General features: G+C 46.2%; 1 protein-coding gene across 6 annotated transcripts in view; it reads left to right on the plus strand.

The window, feature by feature from the left end:
- Window positions 1-21,439, plus strand: part of MAST3 (microtubule associated serine/threonine kinase 3) — a 254,908-nt gene that overhangs the window by 215,160 nt on the left and 18,309 nt on the right. For all 6 annotated transcript variants that reach the window (XM_033954928.1, XM_033954927.1, XM_033954930.1 and 3 more), the window contains 5 exons: window positions 1,760-1,872; window positions 2,488-2,651; window positions 2,881-3,110; window positions 7,557-7,757; window positions 18,109-18,335. In XM_033954928.1, coding sequence (XP_033810819.1) covers window positions 1,760-1,872; window positions 2,488-2,651; window positions 2,881-3,110; window positions 7,557-7,757; window positions 18,109-18,335 — 935 coding nt within the window. The remainder of the gene's footprint in view (window positions 1-1,759; window positions 1,873-2,487; window positions 2,652-2,880; window positions 3,111-7,556; window positions 7,758-18,108; window positions 18,336-21,439) is intronic.

Raw genomic sequence — 21,439 nt, forward strand, 5'->3', positions numbered from 1 at the left:
ACTCTCTCTTCCCCATTTCCTTTCAGCGTCCTTCTCTCCCCATCTTCCCCATGTCCTGTCAGCGTCCTTCTCCCCCCTCTGTCTTCCACATGTGCTTTCAGTGTCCTTCTCCCCCCTCTGCTTCCCCATGTCCTTTCAGCGTCCTTCTCCCTCTCTGTCTTCCCCATGTCCTTTCAGCGTCCTTCTCCCTCTGTCTTCCCCATGGCCTTTCAGCGTCCTTCTCCACCCCCCCCCCGTCTTCCCCATGTCCTTTCAGCGTCCTTCTCCACCCCTTTGTCTTCCCCATGTGCTTTCAGCATCCTTCTCCCCCCTCTGTCTTCCACAAGTGCTTTCAGAGTCCTTCCCCCCCCGCCCTTCCCATGGCCTTTCAGCATCCTTCTCCACCCCTTTGTCTTCCCCATGTCCTTTCAGCGTCCTTCTCCACCCCTTTGTCTTCCCCATGTGCTTTCAGCATCCTTCTCCCCCCTCTGTCTTCCACAAGTGCTTTCAGAGTCCTCCCCCCCCCGCCCTTCCCATGGCCTTTCAGCGTCCTTCTCCACCCCTTTGTATTCCTCATGTGCTTTCAGCGTCCTTCTCCCTCCTCTGTCTTCAAGTGCTTTCAGAGTCCTTCCCCCCCTCCTCCCGTCTTCCCCATGGCCTTTCAGCGTCCTTCTCCCCACTCCTTCTCTACCGCCCCGGGTGCAGCACAGCCGGCCAGGTCCCCTTACTTTTGTGCCACTTCCCCGACCGACTGACAACAGCCCCGGTCCGACAAACCTCCCTGCCCTTAACTGCGAATCTAAATTACCTTATTACAGCTGCTGTAAGAAGATAATTTAGATTCGCGGCTACAGGGCAGGGAGGATTGTCGGACCGGGGCTGTTGTCGGTCGGTCGGGGAAGTGCCACAAAAGTAAGGGGACCTGGCCGGCTGTGCTGCAACCGGGGCGGGGTGTGGCGGGGCGGACCGCCCCCTCCCTTGGTAGCCACTCGAACCGCGAGGCTACTCTCCTCCTTACCTGCACTGCCTGCAGCACAGAGCCAAACGGAAGTCTTCCCGACGTCAGCGCTGACGTCGGAGGGGAGGGAGGGCTTAAACAAAGCCCTCCCTCCCTCCGACGTCAGCGCTGACGTCGGGAAGACTTCCGTTCGGCTCTGTGCTGCAAGCAGAGAAGGTAGGGAGAAGAGCCGCGCGACTGAGTACATCCAGCCCCGCAGGAACCCCGCGACCCTCGGAGGCGTCCCCACGGGATCCCCGCGACCCTAGGGGGCGTCCCCACGGGATCCCCGCGACCCTAGGGGGCGTCCCCACGGGATCCCCGTGACCCAAAGGGGGAACCCGCGGGATGCCCGCGGGTCCCGCGGGATTCCCGTCGTCCCCGTTCCCGTGCAGCTCTCTACTTGTGACCAGGATTGGCCATTTTGGAAGCAGGGTACTAGGCTTGATAGACCCTGGCCATACTGGGTCAAACCTACTCTTATGTTTTTTTTAATTTGTGTTATTGAATAATTGGTTATATTAAAGCCAAACCTTCCCCCATCAAAAAAAAAATATATTGGGGTAAAAAAATGACATGGCAGGAAATAAAAGGTGGAATCTTTTTGCCCTCATTATACTGACCCTTGCATTCTTCATTGAGAATGAATTTAATCTTTTAACATGAGCCCTAGACCAAAATTCCTTTCTACAGGTAGGTTTCCTGCACTTTTCTTCTTTTATGTCAGGTGTTCTAGCCACCACAAAAGTGAATACTTAGTGAAAACTCATTTTTTGCTTGCAGCCCGCTCAGAACGATACCACCACCTGGGTTCTGAGGAGGATGAAGAAACCAATGATGAGGAGTCCTCGGTGGAGATACGACAGTTTTCATCCTGCTCACATCGGTTTAGTAAGGTATTGCTAAGTTTGTTCCTACTCACAAATTCCTAAACCTTTCCTGATCCAGGTTTCAGGATATTCACAGTACATGTGAGAGAGAAATTTGCATATGTTAGTTTTCATTTTGTTTACAGCAAACCAAAGACTTCTCCAATAGTTCCTCCAACCAAAGCTGTACATTGTTACATAATATAAAACTTGCAGTCAAGGGGAATAATTTAGGATTCTGTTACTTCTTGAATGAAAATTAATCAAATGTAAATTGAGAGTAGATGTATATATCTCAACACAGCCAACATGAAAAACAGTCATAAGTGAAAGCTTACAATCTGTTGTAAGACCACTAGATGGCATTGTTTTGCTTAAGGAATTAAATTAAGAGGGTACAGTAAATGTTTTGTTATGGCTTGTCCTCTGTGTATTGTGTGAATTGCTTTTGTTCCAGTTCCTGTTCTTACAGATCCTTCACTGAGATGTTGTTTACTCTCTGTCTCAAAATATAACAAGATAAAAGGTGCTGTATTATAAGTCCTGTATTTTGTTCTTGAATATCATTAGAATAAGTTCACTCTGTTAAATGGCTGCAGTTAGCAGCACCAGGGGTCACTCCATATATTCTTTCTCAAATAGGTTTATGGCAGTTCTGAGCATCTCGCCAACCATTTAAGCCTCAGCTTCTCTGCTGCTGAGCGAAGCCGCAGTGAGGAAAAAGTGGATAGGACAGAAAAGTGGGAGAGGTCTGTGTCTGTGTCGGGTGAGGGAGAGAAGAGCCATCAGATAGGGCCAGGAAGCAGGTGAGTGACTCAGCGGGGTAAGACTATTTACCACCATTTTTTGAAGAAATTTCATCCAAGGCAGTATAAATCAGAAGTAATTGGCCATAGGGAATGTAAAACATAGTGAATGACAAGTAAAGAAAGTTGATAGCATAGCACATGATCAGAACAAAGGTAAAATCTTGGAAATTTAGCAAATTAAATGATAGTATATAACAATGAGATTGCTTTGCTCTCTTTTAAATAGACTGAGGTCATGGACCTCATCAGGCTGTTCCCACTACTCATCCCAACATGAAAGGAGCAGGAGCCCCTGTATGCTGAGCAGCGCCTACAGCCTGGAGACCATGCCAAAATTTGCTTTCTCCTCTGAGGACGAAAACTCAGACCACAGTGTTTCAAAGCCTGAGAAGCCCATATTCATCGTGGGAGAGTCCAGGACAGTTTCTGGAGGAGCCAAGGCCTCATCTTTATCAGGTAGGCAAGTTACCATAGCTAAGGCACTGACCTTCCTTATCCCGCTATGCCCACAACAGCATAGCCAGCCATTTATCCAACCTGTAGATCAAAGCTACTGCAACAGAAGATCAATCTTCTCAGCCAAGACTTGCCCTACCATTAAGCAAATGTTTTTTGACTGCTTTTCTACCCCTGTTAATTATGCAAATGAGGCCCTTCAGTGAGTTTCCATACATCTATTACTATTAGTTATTTCTCTAGTGTTAGCAGACATGCAGCACTGTACGTAATCACAAAGAAGACAGTCCCTGCTTGAAAGAGCTTACAGTTAGAGAATGACACGGGGAAAAAATTTGTCCCCGACCCCGCGAGCTCGGTCCCCATCCCATCCCTGTAAACCATCTGATCCTTTCCGCACAAGCCTCAAATAGTTTTATACTGAACTTATTTTATTAAAGTATAAAAGGAAACAATATTCTGTACAATTGTCATTTTATAAATTCAGCTGGAAGGGCTTTATTTATAAATGTTTATCCACACAACTAATATACTACTTTATCCTACAGAAAAGAAATTGAAATTTTTTTCCAACTTTGTTGTCTGGTTTCTGCTTTCCTCCTCTTCTCATCATTCTATTCCTTCCATCCACTGACTGCCTTCTCTCTGCCTCTTCCATTTGGCATCTGCTCTGTTACTGTGCCTCTCCCTTCCATCTCTTCCTCCACCCCTCCACACATTGGTCTGGCAGCCATCTTCTTCAGAGTCTTCTCCCCTCTCTCTCCTACCCACTAACATGCAGCGTCTTCTCCCCTCTCGCCTACCCACTAACATGCAGCATCTGCTCCTCACTCCCCCTCCCTCCTTCCTGCATGTTCCCCTCTCTCTCTTTTACCCACTAACATGCAGCGTCCGCACCTCCCTCCCTTCTCTCTCTCCACTCCCTTCCAGCATATTCCCCCCTCTCTCTCCCCTACTCATTTCAATGCATTGTCTGTTCCTCTCTCTCCTCCCCCTCTCTACACTTACCTTCATTGTCCTTTGCGGTCCAGCAGCCCCCTCCCTCCCAATCACCGCCATCCGGGCATCTCCCTCCCTCCCTTCCCCTCTCCTTCATGGCAATTTTCATTTTTCTTCTCTCCCAGCGGCACGAGCTTTTGAACAAGTCATGCGCAGCTGCTTGAATTTTCTCCCCGGCGACCACTTTTTTTTCTCTCCCCATTTTGGCAGGTAACAGCCACCGTGTCATTCTCTACGTACAGTCTAAAACACATCTGCCCCCCCCCCCCCCCCCCACACACACACACTATTCTCAGTTTGTGACAATAGCTCACATTATGACTTTACTGGCCCATCTTTTTCAGAGAGAAAGTCACATAGCATTTTATTTTTCTATATTCAAATGATTTTTTTTTTTATTGAAGAACCACAGAAAGATACATTCAACCATCCAACATTCTAATTCACAACTTTGCATACAACCTTATCTCATAGTATTTCGCCCCTCTTCCATCCCCAAGACAAAGCATTTTTTTTTTTCTAACACTTGAGTGTAAGAGAAGCAGTATGCAGACACCAAAAAGAAATTGGATCTGTAAGTACACCGATTTCATTAGGCAAAATCAGGCTCGCATCAAGCTGTTGTGGTTGATCTGGGTAGAGTGGGCAAGGCTTAATTTCTGGGGAATGGCTTGGAGCGTGGTTCAACAACATAAGAACATAAGAATTGCCACTGCTGGGTCAGACCAGTGGTCCATCGTGCTCACGCAGCGGCCCTCTGGTCAAAGACCAGTGCCCTAACTGAAACTAGCCCTACCTGCGTACGTTCCGGTTCAGCAGGAACTTGTCTAACTTTGGCTTGAATCCCTGGAGGGTGTTTTCCCCTATGACAGACTCCGGAAGAGCATTCCAGTTTTCCACCACTCTCTGGATGAAGAAGAACTTCCTTACATTTGTACAGAATCTATCCCCTTTCAATTTTGGAGAGTGCCCTCTCATTCTCCCTATCTTATCTGCTAAGTCTATTCCCTTTAGTACCTTAAATGTTTCAATCATGTCCCCTCTCAATCTCCTCTGTTCGAGGGAGAAAAGGCCCAGTTTCTCTAATCTTTCACTGTACAGCAACTCCTCCAGCCCCTTAACCATCTTAGTTGCTCTTCTCTGGACCCTTTCGAGTAGTACCGTGTCCTTCTTCATGTACGGCGACCACGGCTGGATGCAGTATTCCAGATTAGGGCGCACTATGGCCCAATACAGCGGCATGATAACCTTCTCTGATTTGTTTATGATCCCCTTCTTTATCATTCCTAGCATTCTGTTTGCCCTTTTCGCTGCCAACACACATTGCATGGACGGCTTCATTGATTTGTCGATCATAACGCCCAAGTCTCTTTCCTGGGAGGTCTCTCTCCAAGTACCGCCCTGGACATCCTGTATTTGTGCATGAGATTTTTGTTACCTACATGCATCCCTTTACACTTATCCACGTTGAACCTCATCTGCCATGTTGATGTCCATTCCTCGAGCATGATTATATATATATATATATATATATACTAGTGTTTAAGCCCGTTACATTAACGGGTGCTAGAATATATGGCTGTCTGTCTTTCTATCTTTATGTCTCTCTCCCTGCTCCTGTTTCTTTCTTCCTTTCTTTCTGTCTTTCTCCCTCCTGCAATTTTTTTCTCTCTCTCCCTGGCACCCTTTGCCTGTCTGTCTTTATTTCTGTGTCTCTCTGGTCCCGTCTGTCTTTATTTCTGTCTGTCTCTCTCCCTAGCCTCCTTTGTCTGTCTGTATTTCTTTCTGTGTCTCTCCCCCCCCCCCAACTTTCCTTTGCAGAAGCAGCAGTGCTATTTCCCTTCCCCTCCAGATCCCTGTGAAGTAGTAGCAGCATTTCCCCCCACCCACCCCCCATTCCCTTCTCTCCCCCCCCCCACTTTCCTTTGCAGAAGCAGCAGCGGTATTTCTCTTTCCCTCCAGGTCCTTGCTGAAGCAGTAGCAGCATTTTCCCCCACCCCCCATTCCCTTCTCTCCCCCCCCACTTTATTTTGCAGAAGCAGCTGTGATATTTCCCTTCCCCTCCAGATCTCTGAGAAGTAGTAGCAGCATTTTCCCCCACCCACCCCCCATTCCCTTCTCTCCCCTACCACCACTTTCCTTTGCAGAAGCAGCAGCGGTTTTCCCTTCCCCTCCAGGTCCCTGCTGAGTAGTAGAAACATTTTCCCCCATCCCCCATTCCCTTCTTACCTTGAGCTGCCCTGCTCCGTTCGGCCCCTCCCCCTTCCCTTCCCGTGTGCTGGCCTGCTGCGGCTGAAGGTTTTTTTCGTCGACTCCTCCTGTTAAAACTCCCCCCCCCTCCCGCAACCGCTCCTGTTCAAAGCGGCCTGCTGAGGTTCGCGGCCGCTGTAACGAACCTCGCAGGCCGCTCTCCAACTCGGTAGCATGTTCCCTCTGACGCGATTGCGTCAGAGGGAACGTGCTACCATGTGGAGAGCGGCCTGCGAGGTTCGTTACAGCGGCCGCGAACCTCAGCAGGCCGCTTTGAACAGGAGCGGTAGCGGCTGTTGCAGGAGGATTGGGGGGGGGGAATTCGTGAGCGGCGGCAGGACCATGAGGCGGGATTGAGTTTTTCGGCTTCCCCTATCTGGGGAAACCGCCGTGCCGAACTCAGCTGCGCGTGGGGCCGTAGTAAGCGCGGGGCATGCTGCAGTCTTGGCGGCCACGGACATATGGATCATGGAAGCACGCTGATAAGACTGCGCATGCGCCGCCTACGGTTTTATTATATATATATATATATATATATATATATTTTGTGCCACATTTAAACTAAACTAAATCTTAAGTTTATATACCGCATCCTCTCCATAATTATAGAGCTCGGCACGGTTTACAAGAGTTTAATAAAGGAAGGAGTAGCATAGAGGGGTTGGATGTTGAGTCCAGGGGGGAAGAGAATATTACAGTTTTGTGAAGAGCCTAGTTTTCAGGTGCTTATGGAATAATTGGAAGGAGCCCAGAATCCGCAGTGGGATGGTAAGATTATTCCAGAGCTCTGTGATTCTGAAAAAGAGAGATTTGCCCAATTTTCCCGCATAGAGGATACCTTTTAGTGAGGGAAAGGATAGTCTAAGTTTTTGGGTGGACCTGGTGGTGTCAGGCTCGAGGAGTTCCAAGAAAGCAGGATTAATGGAGGGAGGATGCCGTGTAGGATCTTAAAAGCTAGGCAGGCGCATTTGAAATTAATTCTGGAAATTATTGGGAGCCAGTGAAGTTTGGACAGAAGTTGAATTTGGATGCCTTTAAAAAACAGGCACCTCTTTGAACATTTTATCTAGGCACCCTGCTTTTAAATTACCTAGTTAAAGAGTAGAGTAGGCATGCTACATGATCCAATAGCTATTGTGATGCTTCCCTCTCTCACCCCACCCCTTGACTATTTTTTTTTCTTGTGCTTTGGTATAGCTGAGCTGGGCAATCTGAACCGGATCCGTCTACGCAGCAATAGCACTGGTGCGAAAAACTCCACCCCTCGGGCACTGGATCCAGCTGCTGGTCGCAGGCTTGGGGGTCCACGTGAAGTCCCAGAGAAGCATAAAACATCTCTTGGTAACCGTGTCCCTAAATCTGCCTCTGTGTCAGCTTTATCTCTTATCATTACCTCAGGTATGGAGAAGAACTTTGTGCAATTTAAAAATAATAAAAAATTATGATTTACTTTAATATACTACATAGTGGGAGGGGGAAGTTACTTATTTATAATTCTTTAAGCCTAAGTGGTACACAAAAATTAGTGTGGCTGGACTCTGATAATGTGGCTGGAGTTTTGGAATGGAACTGGAGGAGGAATAGATGGAGCTGCAGGTAAAAAATGAAGTATATTGGTGATGCTGTGCGTTGATGCAGAACTTGGATAGAAGGGTGGAGAGCCGGATCTGAGTAAGGGCTCTTTTCAAGCAAACTTCCTTATCTCTTCCAGAGCAGTCCAAAATCAATGTATTATGTCTGCCAACCAGCAGATAAAAGACAGCCAATCAGAAGTGAGCTCTGCCCTAGAAAGAGCACTGTGCAGGCAGAACTCCTTAGTACTGCTGTGTTTCAAGACAGATGATGGAAATTTGATATAATGCTTCTGGACTGTTCTCTGCCTGGACCAGTTGGCAAAGAGAGTGACATGAGAAGAGCCAAAGCAGATGTACACCCAGAGGAGTTGGGGGTATACTCAATGGCATAGCTAAGAATGTTGGTGCTCTTCCCCACTCCTGTTTACCTCTTCAAATGTTTGCCAGCCTGAGCAGCATCTTCCACCTGCTGCTCACACCAGCCTCGACACCCTTTGTCATCATGTCCTGGTCCCTTGGCAGCCCAGAAGTTTTCTCTCTGCTACTGCTTCTTGTCCCCACATAAACAAGAAACAGTAGCACAGAGAAAGCTTCTGAGATGTTGAAGGCCGTATTTTTACTTCGTTCACGCTTCCGGCGGCTCAAAGAGTAAGAGTAGTACTGCTGGGAACAAGCACGGTGAGCAAGCACTGGATTCTGCACTGGGGGAGGGGATCACATGGAAAGGCTAATAGAGAGATGCTGGACTGCAGGGATGGGGAGAAAAGGGAAAGAAAGATGCCAGATCTCCAGGGGAAGAATAGAGATTCTACACCAGAGGTGTCCATACTTTTTGGGCTTGCGAGATACTTTTAAAATGACAAAGTCAAAATGATCTACCAACAATAACATTTTTTTAAAAACCCACAAAGCACACTGTACGCAGTGAAAATGTTAATTATCATTTATATTCCGGGGTGTTTTCAAAGAGGTCAAGGCAGATGACTCTATGCAATCACCTCAGTAACAACCATACAAAAATAGACAAATATACCCCCCCCCCCTTTTTACTAATCCACGATATCTGTTTTTAGCGCAGGGAGCTGCACTGCTCTCGATGCTCATAGGCTCCCTGCCCTAAAAACCACTATTGCAGGGAGCCATAGTACAAAATATAGACAACAGATATAAATTCTCAAAAAAGACACATTTTGATCACTAAATTGAAAATAAAATCATTTTTCCTACCTTTGTTGTCTCATGATTTCATGAGTCTGATTGCACTTTCTTCTTCTGACTGTGCATCCAATATTTCTTCCCTTCTTTCAGCCTCCTGTATGCTTCCTCTCCTCCAGACCTCATTCTCCCCCCCGCAACTTTTTCTTTCTTTCTTCCTGCCCCCTTTCTTTCTGTCTCCCTGCCTCCCTTTCTTTCTCTCTCTCCATGCCCCCTTTCTTTCTGACTCCCTGTTCCCCCTTTCTGTTTCCTTTCTTTGTCTCCTTGCCCCCTTCTTTCTATCTCCCTGCCTGTCCTCTTTCTTTCTTTCTCCCTGCCCTCCCCCAAGCCACTAGGTTTGCTGCCGCCATCGGGGAACAGGCCCTCAAGCCACTAGGTTTGCTGCCGCCACCACCATTGGGGAACAGGCCCCCAAGCCACATCCGCCCCAAGCTCTCCCTGCAGAAACTTAAGCGCTGACCAGCATTCCGCTCCCCGATGTCAATTCTGATGTCAGAGAGGAGTTCCGGGCCAGCCAGGCTTCTGCAGGGAGGGTGGTGGGGGACGTTTAGGAGAGGAAGGCCGATTGGCCCGGTAGATCGGGACGGCAACACAAGTGTGATCGACTCGCGTTGCCTTCCCGATCTACCGGTCGATCACGATTAACATATTGGGCACCCCTTTTCTAGGCCATGGGAGGGGGGAGGGACATAGAGAGAGATGCCACGCAAGGGGATAAAAGTGAAGGAGAAGAGAGAAATATGGGGAAGGTAATCAAAGAGATGCTATACTTCGGGGATGGGGGAAGGAAAGGGATAGAATGAAGCCAGACTTCCAGGGGAAGAAAAGAAAGGGATGGATAGAAATGCCAGACCAGGAGAGGGGGGAGAGAAGGAGAGAGAGATGCCAGACAAGGGAATGAAAGGGAAGAAGAGAAATATAAGACCACAGAAAGGAGCAAAGGGAAGGAGAGAGATGTCAGACCAGGGAAGGAGGAGAGGGAGATTCCAGACTGGGGAAGGGGGAAGGAAAACAGATGCCAGACCACAAAGGGAGGAGGAGATGCCATACTGTCTGAAAGAGAAGAGAAAGATCCCAGACCATAGGAGGGGGAAGAGAGTTGTAAGAATATGAGAGAGGGGAAGAGATGGAGGAGATGGGTTTCATTTGTGTATATTGGGATTTTTAGTTTTTGGCCCTGTATTTGCATAGGGTTTATCTGGGCTCTGCAGGTGTGACCAAGGCCAGGTGCTGGTAGGAATTAATGTAGTGAAGCAATTTTGATGTAATGGCTCCAAATAGGAAGACATTTATTGACTCTCCTTCAGCCCTTTTGAACCCAAAACTGCCCTTGCTTAAAAATTAATGAAGAACACTGTCTTAGGGAGAGGAGAAGATAGTGTATGCTGCGGATAGGCAGACTGGATGGGTCATTTGGCCTTTATCTGCCATCATGTTTCTATGTAACAGAAACATAGAAACCTGGGATTGGATCATTGTTTCTTTTATAAACAGTGTGCTTAGTACCCATAGTTCTGAGTGCTTATTGAGAAATGAGAGCAGGTCTTTTTTTATCAGCATATTATTTTGACCCCTTTCTATTTAAGTAGGCCATATACTCTTTTGGCACTTAATCACTTGGACAGCTCATCACTGGTGCATCTCATCTTTAATCACCTGGATACTTCACTGGGATATTTCATCACTGGGACATTTAATCACTGGGACAATTCATCACCTGGACACTTCATCACTGGGGCATTTAATCACTGGGACATTTAATCCCCTGGACACTTCAATCACCGGGACACTTCATCACCTGGACGCTTCATCACTAGGACATTTAATCACTGGGACAATTCATCACCTGGATGCTTCATCACTGGAACACTTCATTACTGGGACATTTAATCACCTTGATACTTCTTCACTAGGACATTTAATCACCTTGATACTTCATTACTGGGACATTTGATCACCTGGACATTTCATCACTGGGACATTTAGGGCTCTTTTTACAAAGGTACGTTAGGGCCTTAACGTGCGGAATAGCGCGTGGTAGCTGCTACCGCCTCCTTTTAAACAGGCGGTAATTTTTCAGCTAGGGCGCGCTAATCTTGTGCGTGCGCTAAAAACGCTAGCGCACCTTAGTAAAAGGAGCCCTTAATTACCTGGATACTTCATCAATGAGACATCTCATCACTGGGACATCTCAAGGTTTGGACAAGTTTCTGGAGGAAAAGTCCATAGTCTGTTATTGAGAAAGACACAGGGAAGCCACTGCTTCTTTCTCCTTTAAACTTTTCTTGTGGAGTCGGATGACAGCAGCCACCCAGGAGACACTTGATACAGCGCCATAGCGCGAAACATGTCAGGTCTGGCTCCCAGGTTTTGGCAGGATGCAGAGATAAGTGCATAAGTACTACTAAATGTATTTATGAATATATAAAAAATTAAAAACACCAAAAAAACTAACAAATGTAAGCTATATAGAAATTTTAAGAAATTAAAAGTGACAAATGCAGAACAGCCAATGATGATAGTCACCACGTGATTCTTCCCGCAGTTGCAAGGATTAACAGCGGTGGAGTGGTGGGACTGAGGCATTCACATTCACTCATTTGAAAAGTTTTTGATGTAAATCTGTCAGTATGCGGTCCTATATTTATGTACTAGTGGAGACTGTTGGACGGATAGTAAAGACAAGACACTAGTAGCCGAACTATATTCAGCTTGCCCTGTATCGGTAGCATGGAATATTGCTACACCTTGGGTTTTGGCCAGGTACTGGTGACTTGGATTGGCCACCGTGGGAATGGGCTACTGGGCTTGATGGACCATTGGTCTGACCCAGTGAGGTTATTCTTATGTTCTTAAACATGATGGCAGATAAAGGCTTAATGGCCCATCCTTTCTGCCCTTCCCCACCATCCATTATTTTCTCTTCTCTCTAAGAGATCCCATATGCCTGTCCCATGCTATCTTGAATTCAGATACAGTCTTCATCTTCACCACCTCCACTGGGATACTATTCCACGCATCTACCACTCTTTTTGGTTATGATGGCCAGTAATCCAGCAACTATGCCTTTAGATAGATTGAGAGCAAGACTATTAGTTTTGCATCATACGGGATTGGAAACAGAGTTCCGGGTTTATAGAATGAAGAAGAATGACTAAAAGGATATCAGTGTAATATGTTGAGACATCAAGAGATTGTGTAATAGTGCTGAGAGGGCTAAGGAAAACATTGAAGAGAAGTGGGGAGATTTGCCCCCTTCACACATCTTCCTATAGGAGTGGGAAACAAGACTCTTGGTTATACTCCTGAGCTCAATCTGAGATGACAGCTCTAGCAGAAATCATAAATTGTGAAAATGCCTCTCAGGATGCCCTTAATAAGTACAAACAGCATGCCTCACTTTACAAACTACATGGAAACTGTTCTATTCAAGGCAGATAATCGAGGTCCAAATACAGCAAAACTCTATACAGTTTTTCATTCTATCACTCAATCACATCAACAAAATTATGGTCTACTATCACTGAAATACCTGCTGTATCTCTGACTTATTTCTGGTTTTACCTAACCTCTCTCGGCTTACTAATGTAATTGAAATTTGTTACCAATGTACTTGACAATATTTTCTGTAACATCGCTGTATATGTACAGTCTCTTCCTCTTTAAACCGCTCTGAACTGCTTGTGGTACTGCAGTATACAAAATAAAGTTATTATTATTATTATTATAAACGTGGCTAACTCTCTTTTAAGCAGAAAATCATTGATTCAGAAACTTAGATTGCCTGAACTATTTCTTGTTACATATCTTCCCTGCTCTCTGACATATTTTCTACACATTCTGATCAATCTGAGTGTACAACTTGGTGTTTGATACAGCTGTCTTACTAGATTCAGCCTACCAATTATTGCTGAGATTCAAAGAGCCCTTAAAACAATTTATATAACTGCAACGCCATACGATACTCTCCTTTTCTACTTTAAGAGGTTTGAAATAGAGAATGACACACCGTTTCCGTCCCCGCGGATAACCGCGGAAAATAATCCCATGTCATTTTCTAGTGTCTATTTCAACCTCGGTCCTTCTACACCAGCATTCTTCAAAGCAAAGCTTGCGGGTCAGTGGTTGTGGCCATTCATACTCATTCTTCCCTCTCTCTTTAAAGAATGACATGAAGATGGTTTCCCGCGGTTATCCGCGGGGACGGGAACGGTGATGAATTTTGTCACCGTGTCATTCTCTAGTTTGAAACTCTTCCTCGCTTATCTGCTTCTTTGGAATTAGGGATTGTTTGAGTAGCTTGGAAAACCACATACGTATTCCCTAGAATGGACCCCAAGAAGTGCCCTTGAGAGGTGACAAACTATCGCCCCATCACTAATCAATTTGCCATCTCCAATCAGCTTCTAAATATCTTGGAGGTCATAAATATTTTACACTTTTTATCAGACTGGATTTCGTTGTGATTATTCTACTGAGACTACATTATTAGGAGTTACAACTCTTATCAAGACAAAACAGTAGCTCTCATCTTAGTGTGCTGACCTAGTGGGTCATGAGATTCTACTGGCAGACTTTGAGCTATAAGACTAGCAATACTGTGCTAGCCTGACATTTTAATAAACAAAGGCGCCTGTGATACCAGGGTTGCTTATCCTGGGGACATGTGGAAACTCTTCAGAGGAAAAATTGAATCCAAGCAGATTTTTTTGAACAGTGTATGATGTATTCCAGTTTTCAAACCATTTAGATAAGGAGATGTTTAGAAAGAAGGAGAGTGTAAAGGTATCAGCGTGCCCCGATCCTTGAGAAAGAATGGAAAAAGGAAATAAACCAGAAAGGACAGATAAGGTGAAGAAAGTTTAATACATGGTAAGACCATAAGAAGAAAAGGAATGAAGGATAGGAGGGTCACTAATAGAACCATGTTCAATGCGTATTCTGCTACCTGCATTTGAAAAGAAACATGATGAAGACTCAGATTAAGGAAACATAGGTCTAAAAGTAAAGTTGGGCAATCTACATGGATGTTAAAATCCAAATCATCAATTGAGGTGGCAATTAGGAAGTCCTAGGATTAAATGGCAGAGGGGAGGATAATAACTGATAAGAAGATGGATAGTAGGGTTGACAGCAAGCTGAAGGAGGAGCAGTTCATGATAAGAAGATGAACAGAAGAAAGCTGAGTTTTAGGAAGAGCAGCAGAAGAGATGGCAGCAACCCCACCACCCTGCCTAGTAAACCTAGAAGAAGAAAAAAAACAAAACCCCACCCCACCACATTATAACCAGAGGAAAGATCATCACCAGTGAGCCAGGTCTCACTTAAATATAATAGCAGCATAGGAATTTTATCTTGTGAGTGTCTGACATCACCTTGTTGTGCCTGTAGGTGAGCACAGTTACTAACATCTTAGCAGACAGCATTGGAGGAAACAGAAAAAACAGCCTTCAAGAGGTATTGATGCCCCTGTATAAGTAGGGTTAACATATGTCTACTTTTTTTGGAGCCATATGGTAACCCTGTTTATCTAGGACAAACAGGCAGCATGTTCTCACAGATGGGTGACATCATCCACGGAGCCCAGTAGAGACAGTGCTAAAGTGTACTGTCACTTTCAGCTTTAGAAAGCTTTGAAACTGCCCACACTGCATACGTACGAGTGTCTTCCTGCACAATGCCAGCTCACGAGGTTGTCAGTTTTTAGTTTTCTCTGGAGTGAAGAATACATATCTGGACTTCATCCAGTGAAATTTGGCTTCCCGCTTCATTATTTTCTTCATCTTAATTGGTTTTTCTATTTAAACCTTTTATTTTCTAACAAAAATTTCTTTTTTGTTCACCATTGGGGCCTATAGGCAATTTAAAGACTTTGCCCCTACCAATTGCATTGATGGCTTTACAGCCTACGTTTTACTCAACCTATGATACTCTATTTTTTTCTTTCCGGCTGGATCTGGTCCTGATCTTCCAGGGCTAAAAAAATAAACAAACCGAACAAAACAACACTTTAACAATCAACAAAATGGGGCATCCCTTTTGCGGGCTTCTACAATTAGGTAAGGGAGAGGGGCTGAGGGGATTGCTTGAGCTGGGGGGTTCTGAGCTGACCCCCCACCAGACCACCAGGGCTGAGTTTTGGAATCTTGTTGGTGGGGTGGTGGGTCAGGGGGTGGGGTCCAGGTAGCCCAGATGCACAACCGGGATGCTGAGGCAGATATTGTGCTTGTGTAACACATGCACATTATCTGTGCCTATTAAAAATAAAGGGTATGGTAAATGTTATAAATATATTAATTTCAGAGCTGAACTATCTGTAGGACAGGTAAGTGACTGGTCTTGACCAGTCACTTTTTTTTGGATTGCTGAAAGTGATCACTTTTAATTGTGTATTGTGAAGCGATGTTAGTTTAAATGGAATTTCAATATTAATGGCCTGTATCGCTCCGTGGTTCGACCTCACCTGGAGTATTGCATTCAGTTCAGGTCTCCTTATCTCAAGAAAGATATAGTGGCGCTAGAAAAGGTTCAAAGAAGAGCAACCAAGATGGTAAAGGGGATGGAACTCCTCTCGTATGAGGAAAGACTAAAACAGTTAGGGCTCTTCAGCTTGGAAAAGAGACAGTTGAGGGGAGATATGATTGAAATCTACGAAATCTTGAGTGGAGTAGAATGGGTACAAGTGGATCAATTTTTCACTCTGTCAAAAATTACAAAGACTAGGGGACACTAGATGAAGTTACAGGAAAATACTTTTAAAACCAATAGGAGGAAATTTTTTTCCACTCAGAGAATAGTTAAGCTCTGTAACGGGTTGCCAGAAGATGTGGTAAGAGTGGATAGCGTAGCTGGTTTTAAGAAAGGTTTGGACAAGATCCTGGAGGAAAGGTCCATAGTCTGTTATTGAGAAAGAAATGGGGGAAGCCACTGATTGCCCTGTATCGGTAGCATGGAATATTGTTACTTGGCTGTTTTGGCAAGGTACTAGTAACCTGGATTGGCCACCGTGAGAATGGGCTACTGGGCTAGATTGACCATTGGTCTGACCCAGTAAGGCTATTCTTATTTTCTCATTTGCATGGCCGGATTGGAGAATGAGTGATTGTGAAGAAAACCATGTGGTGAGCCGTTTTGTGCAATGGGTTGGCAAATCCGATTGTCACTAAATCAGTCAAAACTGTTTTAGCGACGATCGTTAGATGACCGCTCACTTTAGTGTATCTAGGCCACAGTAAGGTAAAACCAAGCCTGGCTTCTGCCTCTCTTGATAATGGAATGGATTCTAGCTGCCAAAGCATACCACTCAGAGGTATGAGGCTCAAAAGTGGTTAACTCCCACTGCCAGTTCAGTTTTTCAGATCTCTGCCATGAATATATACAACAGGGGGTGCCCAACTTGTCAATCATGATCTGCTGGTCAATCACAAAGGCAACGCAAGTTGATCATGAAGAGACTATTCAACGTAAAAACACCATCGCCTGGGATCTCTCCCCGCCGCTGCTTTCGCCACCCGACAGCTCCATTCAGTCATTCCCCCACCACCGTAACTCTGGACAAGGAAGGGCCAGACATGTGCAGCGATTGCACACTGCCAGCCCATAAACCTTCCCCTGACATCAATTCTGATGGAGCGAAGGTTCTGGGCCAGCCAATCACTTCTTGGCTGGCCCGGACCTTCTCTCCAACGTCAGAATTGTCAGAGGGGAAGGCTTGTGGGCTGGCGGTGTGCAATCGCTGCAAACGCTTGGTCCTTCCTTGCCCAGAAGAGTTGTATTGGGGGATGATTGAATGGAGCTGTCGGGTTGCGGCGGTGGCGGGGGGGGGGCAGGCAGGCTTCAGCGTGAGGGGGAGGGACAAAGGCTGGAAGGCAGTGAGGGGGAGGGGATACGAACTCGGGACACAGAAGGAAGGGAAGGGGCATGAAAGTGAGACACAAGAGAGGGAGGAAGGGGGCACTAACTTGGGATATAGGAGGGAGGGAATAGAAAGAGACAATTAGGCCTGAGTGTGTGAGTGAGAGGGAAAGAAAGAGATGGTGCACATGGAGAAAGGAAGAGGAAAATTGGGCAGAGAGAAGAGTGAGGTAGAGATGCATGGAAAATAGAAGGATGAGAGGGAGAAATGTTGGAAATGGTGGTAGAGAGGGAATAGAGGTATAGATTGAAGGGGATGCAAGGGGGAGGAATGTTTGGCATAGTGATGGAGGGAAAGATGTGGCATGATGTTGCAGAGGGGTGATAGAAGGAGAAATGGACATGGGGCTGGTGAGCAGTGGTGAAAAATGCTGCACATGATCTGGGGGATGAGAGAGGAAGAAAAGTTGGACTCCTGGAGGGACAGAGAGAGATGTTGGTTGGGGAATGGAACGAGGTCTGGAGGAGAGGATGCATGCAGGAGGCAGAAAGAAAGAGAAATATTGGATGCACAGTCAGAACGAAGTGCAACCAGAGACTCATGAAATCACCAGACAACAAAGGTAGGAAAAATGATTTTATTTTCAATTTAGTGATCAAAATGTGTCAGTTTTGAGAATTTATCTCTGCTGTATATATTTTGCACTATATTTGTCTATTTTTCTATAGTTGTTACTGAGGTGACATTGCATATTTTAAAGTCATCTGCCTTGATCTCTTTGAAGAAAACTCAAATATAAATGATAATTAACATTTTCTCTGCGTACAGTGTGCTTTGTGGTTTTTAAATTTTTATTGTTGGTAGATCATTTTGACTTGGTCATTTTAAAAGTAGCTCGCAAGCCAAAAAAGTGTGGGCACCCCTGATATATGGGATAATTTGCATGTTCCAGGACTTTGCTGTATGTAAATTTCTCACATGGCGTGTTTGTGGAGATCGTTGAAAACCCAACTGGGTGTGTAGATTAACAGGACAAATTTGGGAAGCCCTGCTTCTGAGGACAGATGTCAGTGGAATGATCTGTTGTTCTCCTTTTGTTTTACAGATGATTATGGAAACGGGTCCCTAATGAGCCCCATCTCTCCACGCTCTCTTTCCTCAAATCCTTCATCTCGAGACTCTTCTCCTAGTCGGGACTCTCCCTTGAGCATAACCAGCTTACGGCCCCCAATCATCATCCACAGCTCTGGGAAGAAATATGGCTTCACCCTGCGCGCCATCCGTGTGTATATGGGGGACAGCGATGTGTACACTCTTCATCACATGGTTTGGGTGAGTGTGTCAACCTGTCTGCTGTAATCTTTGGGTGGGAAGAGTAGAAAAGAGGGACTTGGAGATTTCTTACTGATTAATTTGAACTTTTGCTTAGTACCATGTGACATGTTAAATTAGGGCAAACACATTTATGTACAGGTACAATAATTCCCTGTGTATCGCTCCCTGAAGAACTTACTGGTCTGAGGCCCAACCTGGCAGAAGCTACCACTTAGGCCAGCCTGGTTGGTCCTTTAGGTATGTAATGCCTGGTGCCTCCACCCAGGGTAGAAAAGCGTTAGTAGGTGAGATTTCATTCTCGTCTCTCCAGGAAAAAATCCAAATAAATACCACTGTGGGTTTAACTCTCTCTTAGGGTTTCTGTCCTCTGACAGAAATCTTTTTAGCTTCATGAGCTTTATCCTTGGCAAACCTGTCAAAAGCAGCCTCTTTTCAGCACTGATAAATCCTTCTCTTTCTGCCTGTCCTTTAAAAGCAACCTTTTATAGACGGGGTGGGCAACCTTGGTCATTGAGGGCCAAACCCCAGTCAAGTTTTTAGGATTTCTCCAATGAAAACATATGCAATGTATTTGAAAGCACTGCCTCGATTGTATGCATATTCATTGTGGAAATCCTGAAAACCCAACTGGGTTGCCATCCCTGTTTAACAGCATTGAGAAATCCTTTTAACTCCCTTGAGCTACCTGTTAGTCAAGTCCTAGAATTACGCTCTGCATTTCAGAAGAAAACTTTCTCCAGAGACAAGCAGGAGATATGCAGGCACATTTGTTGGTGAAGTCTGAGCCTGAGTGCTAGTGCTGTCCGATTCGAATCGATTCACCGATTTGAATCAAGTGAATCGATTTGAATCAATTCAATTAAAAAAAAAATCGGCCTCCCGATTCATTGGCCAACCCTTCCCCCGTGCCTTCCTAAAGCAGGAGCTGCAGCGCTGCCTCTTGCTGGCCATCTGATGCTGCTGCTGCTGTTCCTAATTGATGAGGGAGGGTCGGTCAGAAAGGCCTCCCCCCAGCTTGCCCGCTCTTACCTCATTTATACTAATAGGGCAGCTTGCAGGCTCACTGATGTTATAGCAATCCCTGCAGCTGCCTGTGGTCCTCAATGGCACATTCTCTTTGCCGCGATCCTGCCCCTGACGTCAGAGCAGGGGCAGGACATAGCAGGAAGAACGTACCGCTGAGAACCATGGGCAGCTGCAGGGATCGCTATAACACCAGCGAGCCTGCAAGCTGCCCTATTAGCGGTAAGGAGGTGGAGAAGGTGAAGGCTTGCAGGAGGAGCAGCGTTCGTTCCCGGCGGGGGGAGGGGAGGAGAAAATGTGCCTTTGCGGCAGGGGGGAGCAGCGTTCGTTCCCGGCAGGGGAGAGAAGAAAATGTGCCTTCGGGGCGGGGGGGGAGCAGCGTTCTTTCCCGGTGGGGAGGGAAGCAGGCCTTCTCAGCAGGGAGGAGGAGAGAAAGTGCCTTCCTGGGGGGAGCAATCTTTCATGGGGGGAAACAGGTCTTCGTGGGGGGAGGAACAGGTCTTCGTGGCGGGGAGCATGCCTTCAGGGCAGGGAAGCAGGTCTGTGCAGAGGGAGGAGGAGGAAGAGTTCCTTTGGCGGTTCATAGTCTTAAGCGCGCGAAACAGACACGGGCCAACAATTCAGCGCGCCGCAGAAAAACCTTCTTTTAAAGGGCTCCGATGGGGGATGTTGGTGGGGAACCCCCCCACTTTACTTAATAGTGATCGCGCTGGCGTTGGGAGGGTTTTGGGGGGTTGTAACCCCACATTATACTGGAAACTGTACTTTTTCTCTATTTTTTAGGGAAAAAGTTAAGTTTTCATTATAATGTGGGGGGTTACACACCCCACACCCCCTAACACGGCAGCACGATCCCTATTAAGTAGGGTGGGGGGTTCCCCACCAACACCCCCCGTCGGAGCCCTTTAAAAGAAGGTTTTTCTGTGGCGCGCTGAAGTCTTGTGCTGAATTGTCAGCGCTCGTTTGTCGGCGCGCGTTTGTCTCGCGCGCTTAAGACCCATCACCCCTTTGGCGGTGGGGAGGCAGGCCTGTGCAAAGGGAGGAGGAGGAAGGAGTAAGAGAGGGGAGGGGAGATGCCAGACCTGGGGTGAAGTGAAGGGAAGAGAGAGACCAAAAAGAGGGGGAGGAAAGCAGAGGAGAGGTGCTGGACTAAGGGAGAGAGGGAGAGAGAAATGCAAGACCACAAGGGGAAGGGTACAAGAGGGACAGATACTGCTCCAAAGTAGGTGGGCAAGGTGCAGGATGGCAGGAGCGATAGTAGGAGAAAGCCTGTACCTGGGGAAGGGGATACAGGAGGTAAGGAAGAGAGAAAGAAGAAGCTGGATATGGGGAGAGATAAGATGCTGGGCATGGAGGGAGCATAGGAACAGGGACACAGAAGAGAGATGCTGGATGAAAGGGTAGATGAGAAAAGGAGAGACGGTGGATCTGTGGATGGTAGGGTCCATCGCTGCAGCTGCGGGGCGATGAAAATGAAAAAAAGGAAAGATGCCAGACCTCCGGGAGAGGAAAAGGAAACAGAAGAGGAGGACAGAGATGGAAGATGGGTGATTAGCATGGAGAAAGGAGAGCCTGATCAGAAGACAACCAGACCAACATGGGACCAACAAGATTTGAAAAATGACCAGACAACAAAAGGTAGGAAAAATAATTTTATTTTCTGTTTTGTAATTACAATATGTCAGATTTGAAATGTGTATCCTTCCAGAGCTGGTGTTGGACCGCAAACGTGAGCTAGGATTTAATAGAGAGAGGAAAAGTCTTTTTTGTTTGTTTATTTTGTTTACACCACAGGACCAGGAGAGGGCAAAGAGGGTGAAGAGGCTATAAAATAAACCAACCAGTATGTTTGGAAAAAACCACCCAATTGGGCAGGAAAATCGAATCAAATCGAATTGAAAAATCGATTCAATAGGCTGAATCGAATCGAAATTTTTTTTCCTGAATCAGGCAGCACTACTGAGTGCCGGTGCTCTTCTTTAGCTAAGTAAACTTTTGAGCTTACTGGACATGTGCAAGAGTCCCTACACCTACAGCCCCTCCCCTTAGCTTGTCAGTTTTTTCTTCAGCTGCTCCTG

Source organism: Geotrypetes seraphini, chromosome 8 (genome assembly GCF_902459505.1).
Source record: "Geotrypetes seraphini chromosome 8, aGeoSer1.1, whole genome shotgun sequence".
NCBI classification, from domain to species: domain Eukaryota; kingdom Metazoa; phylum Chordata; class Amphibia; order Gymnophiona; family Dermophiidae; genus Geotrypetes; species Geotrypetes seraphini.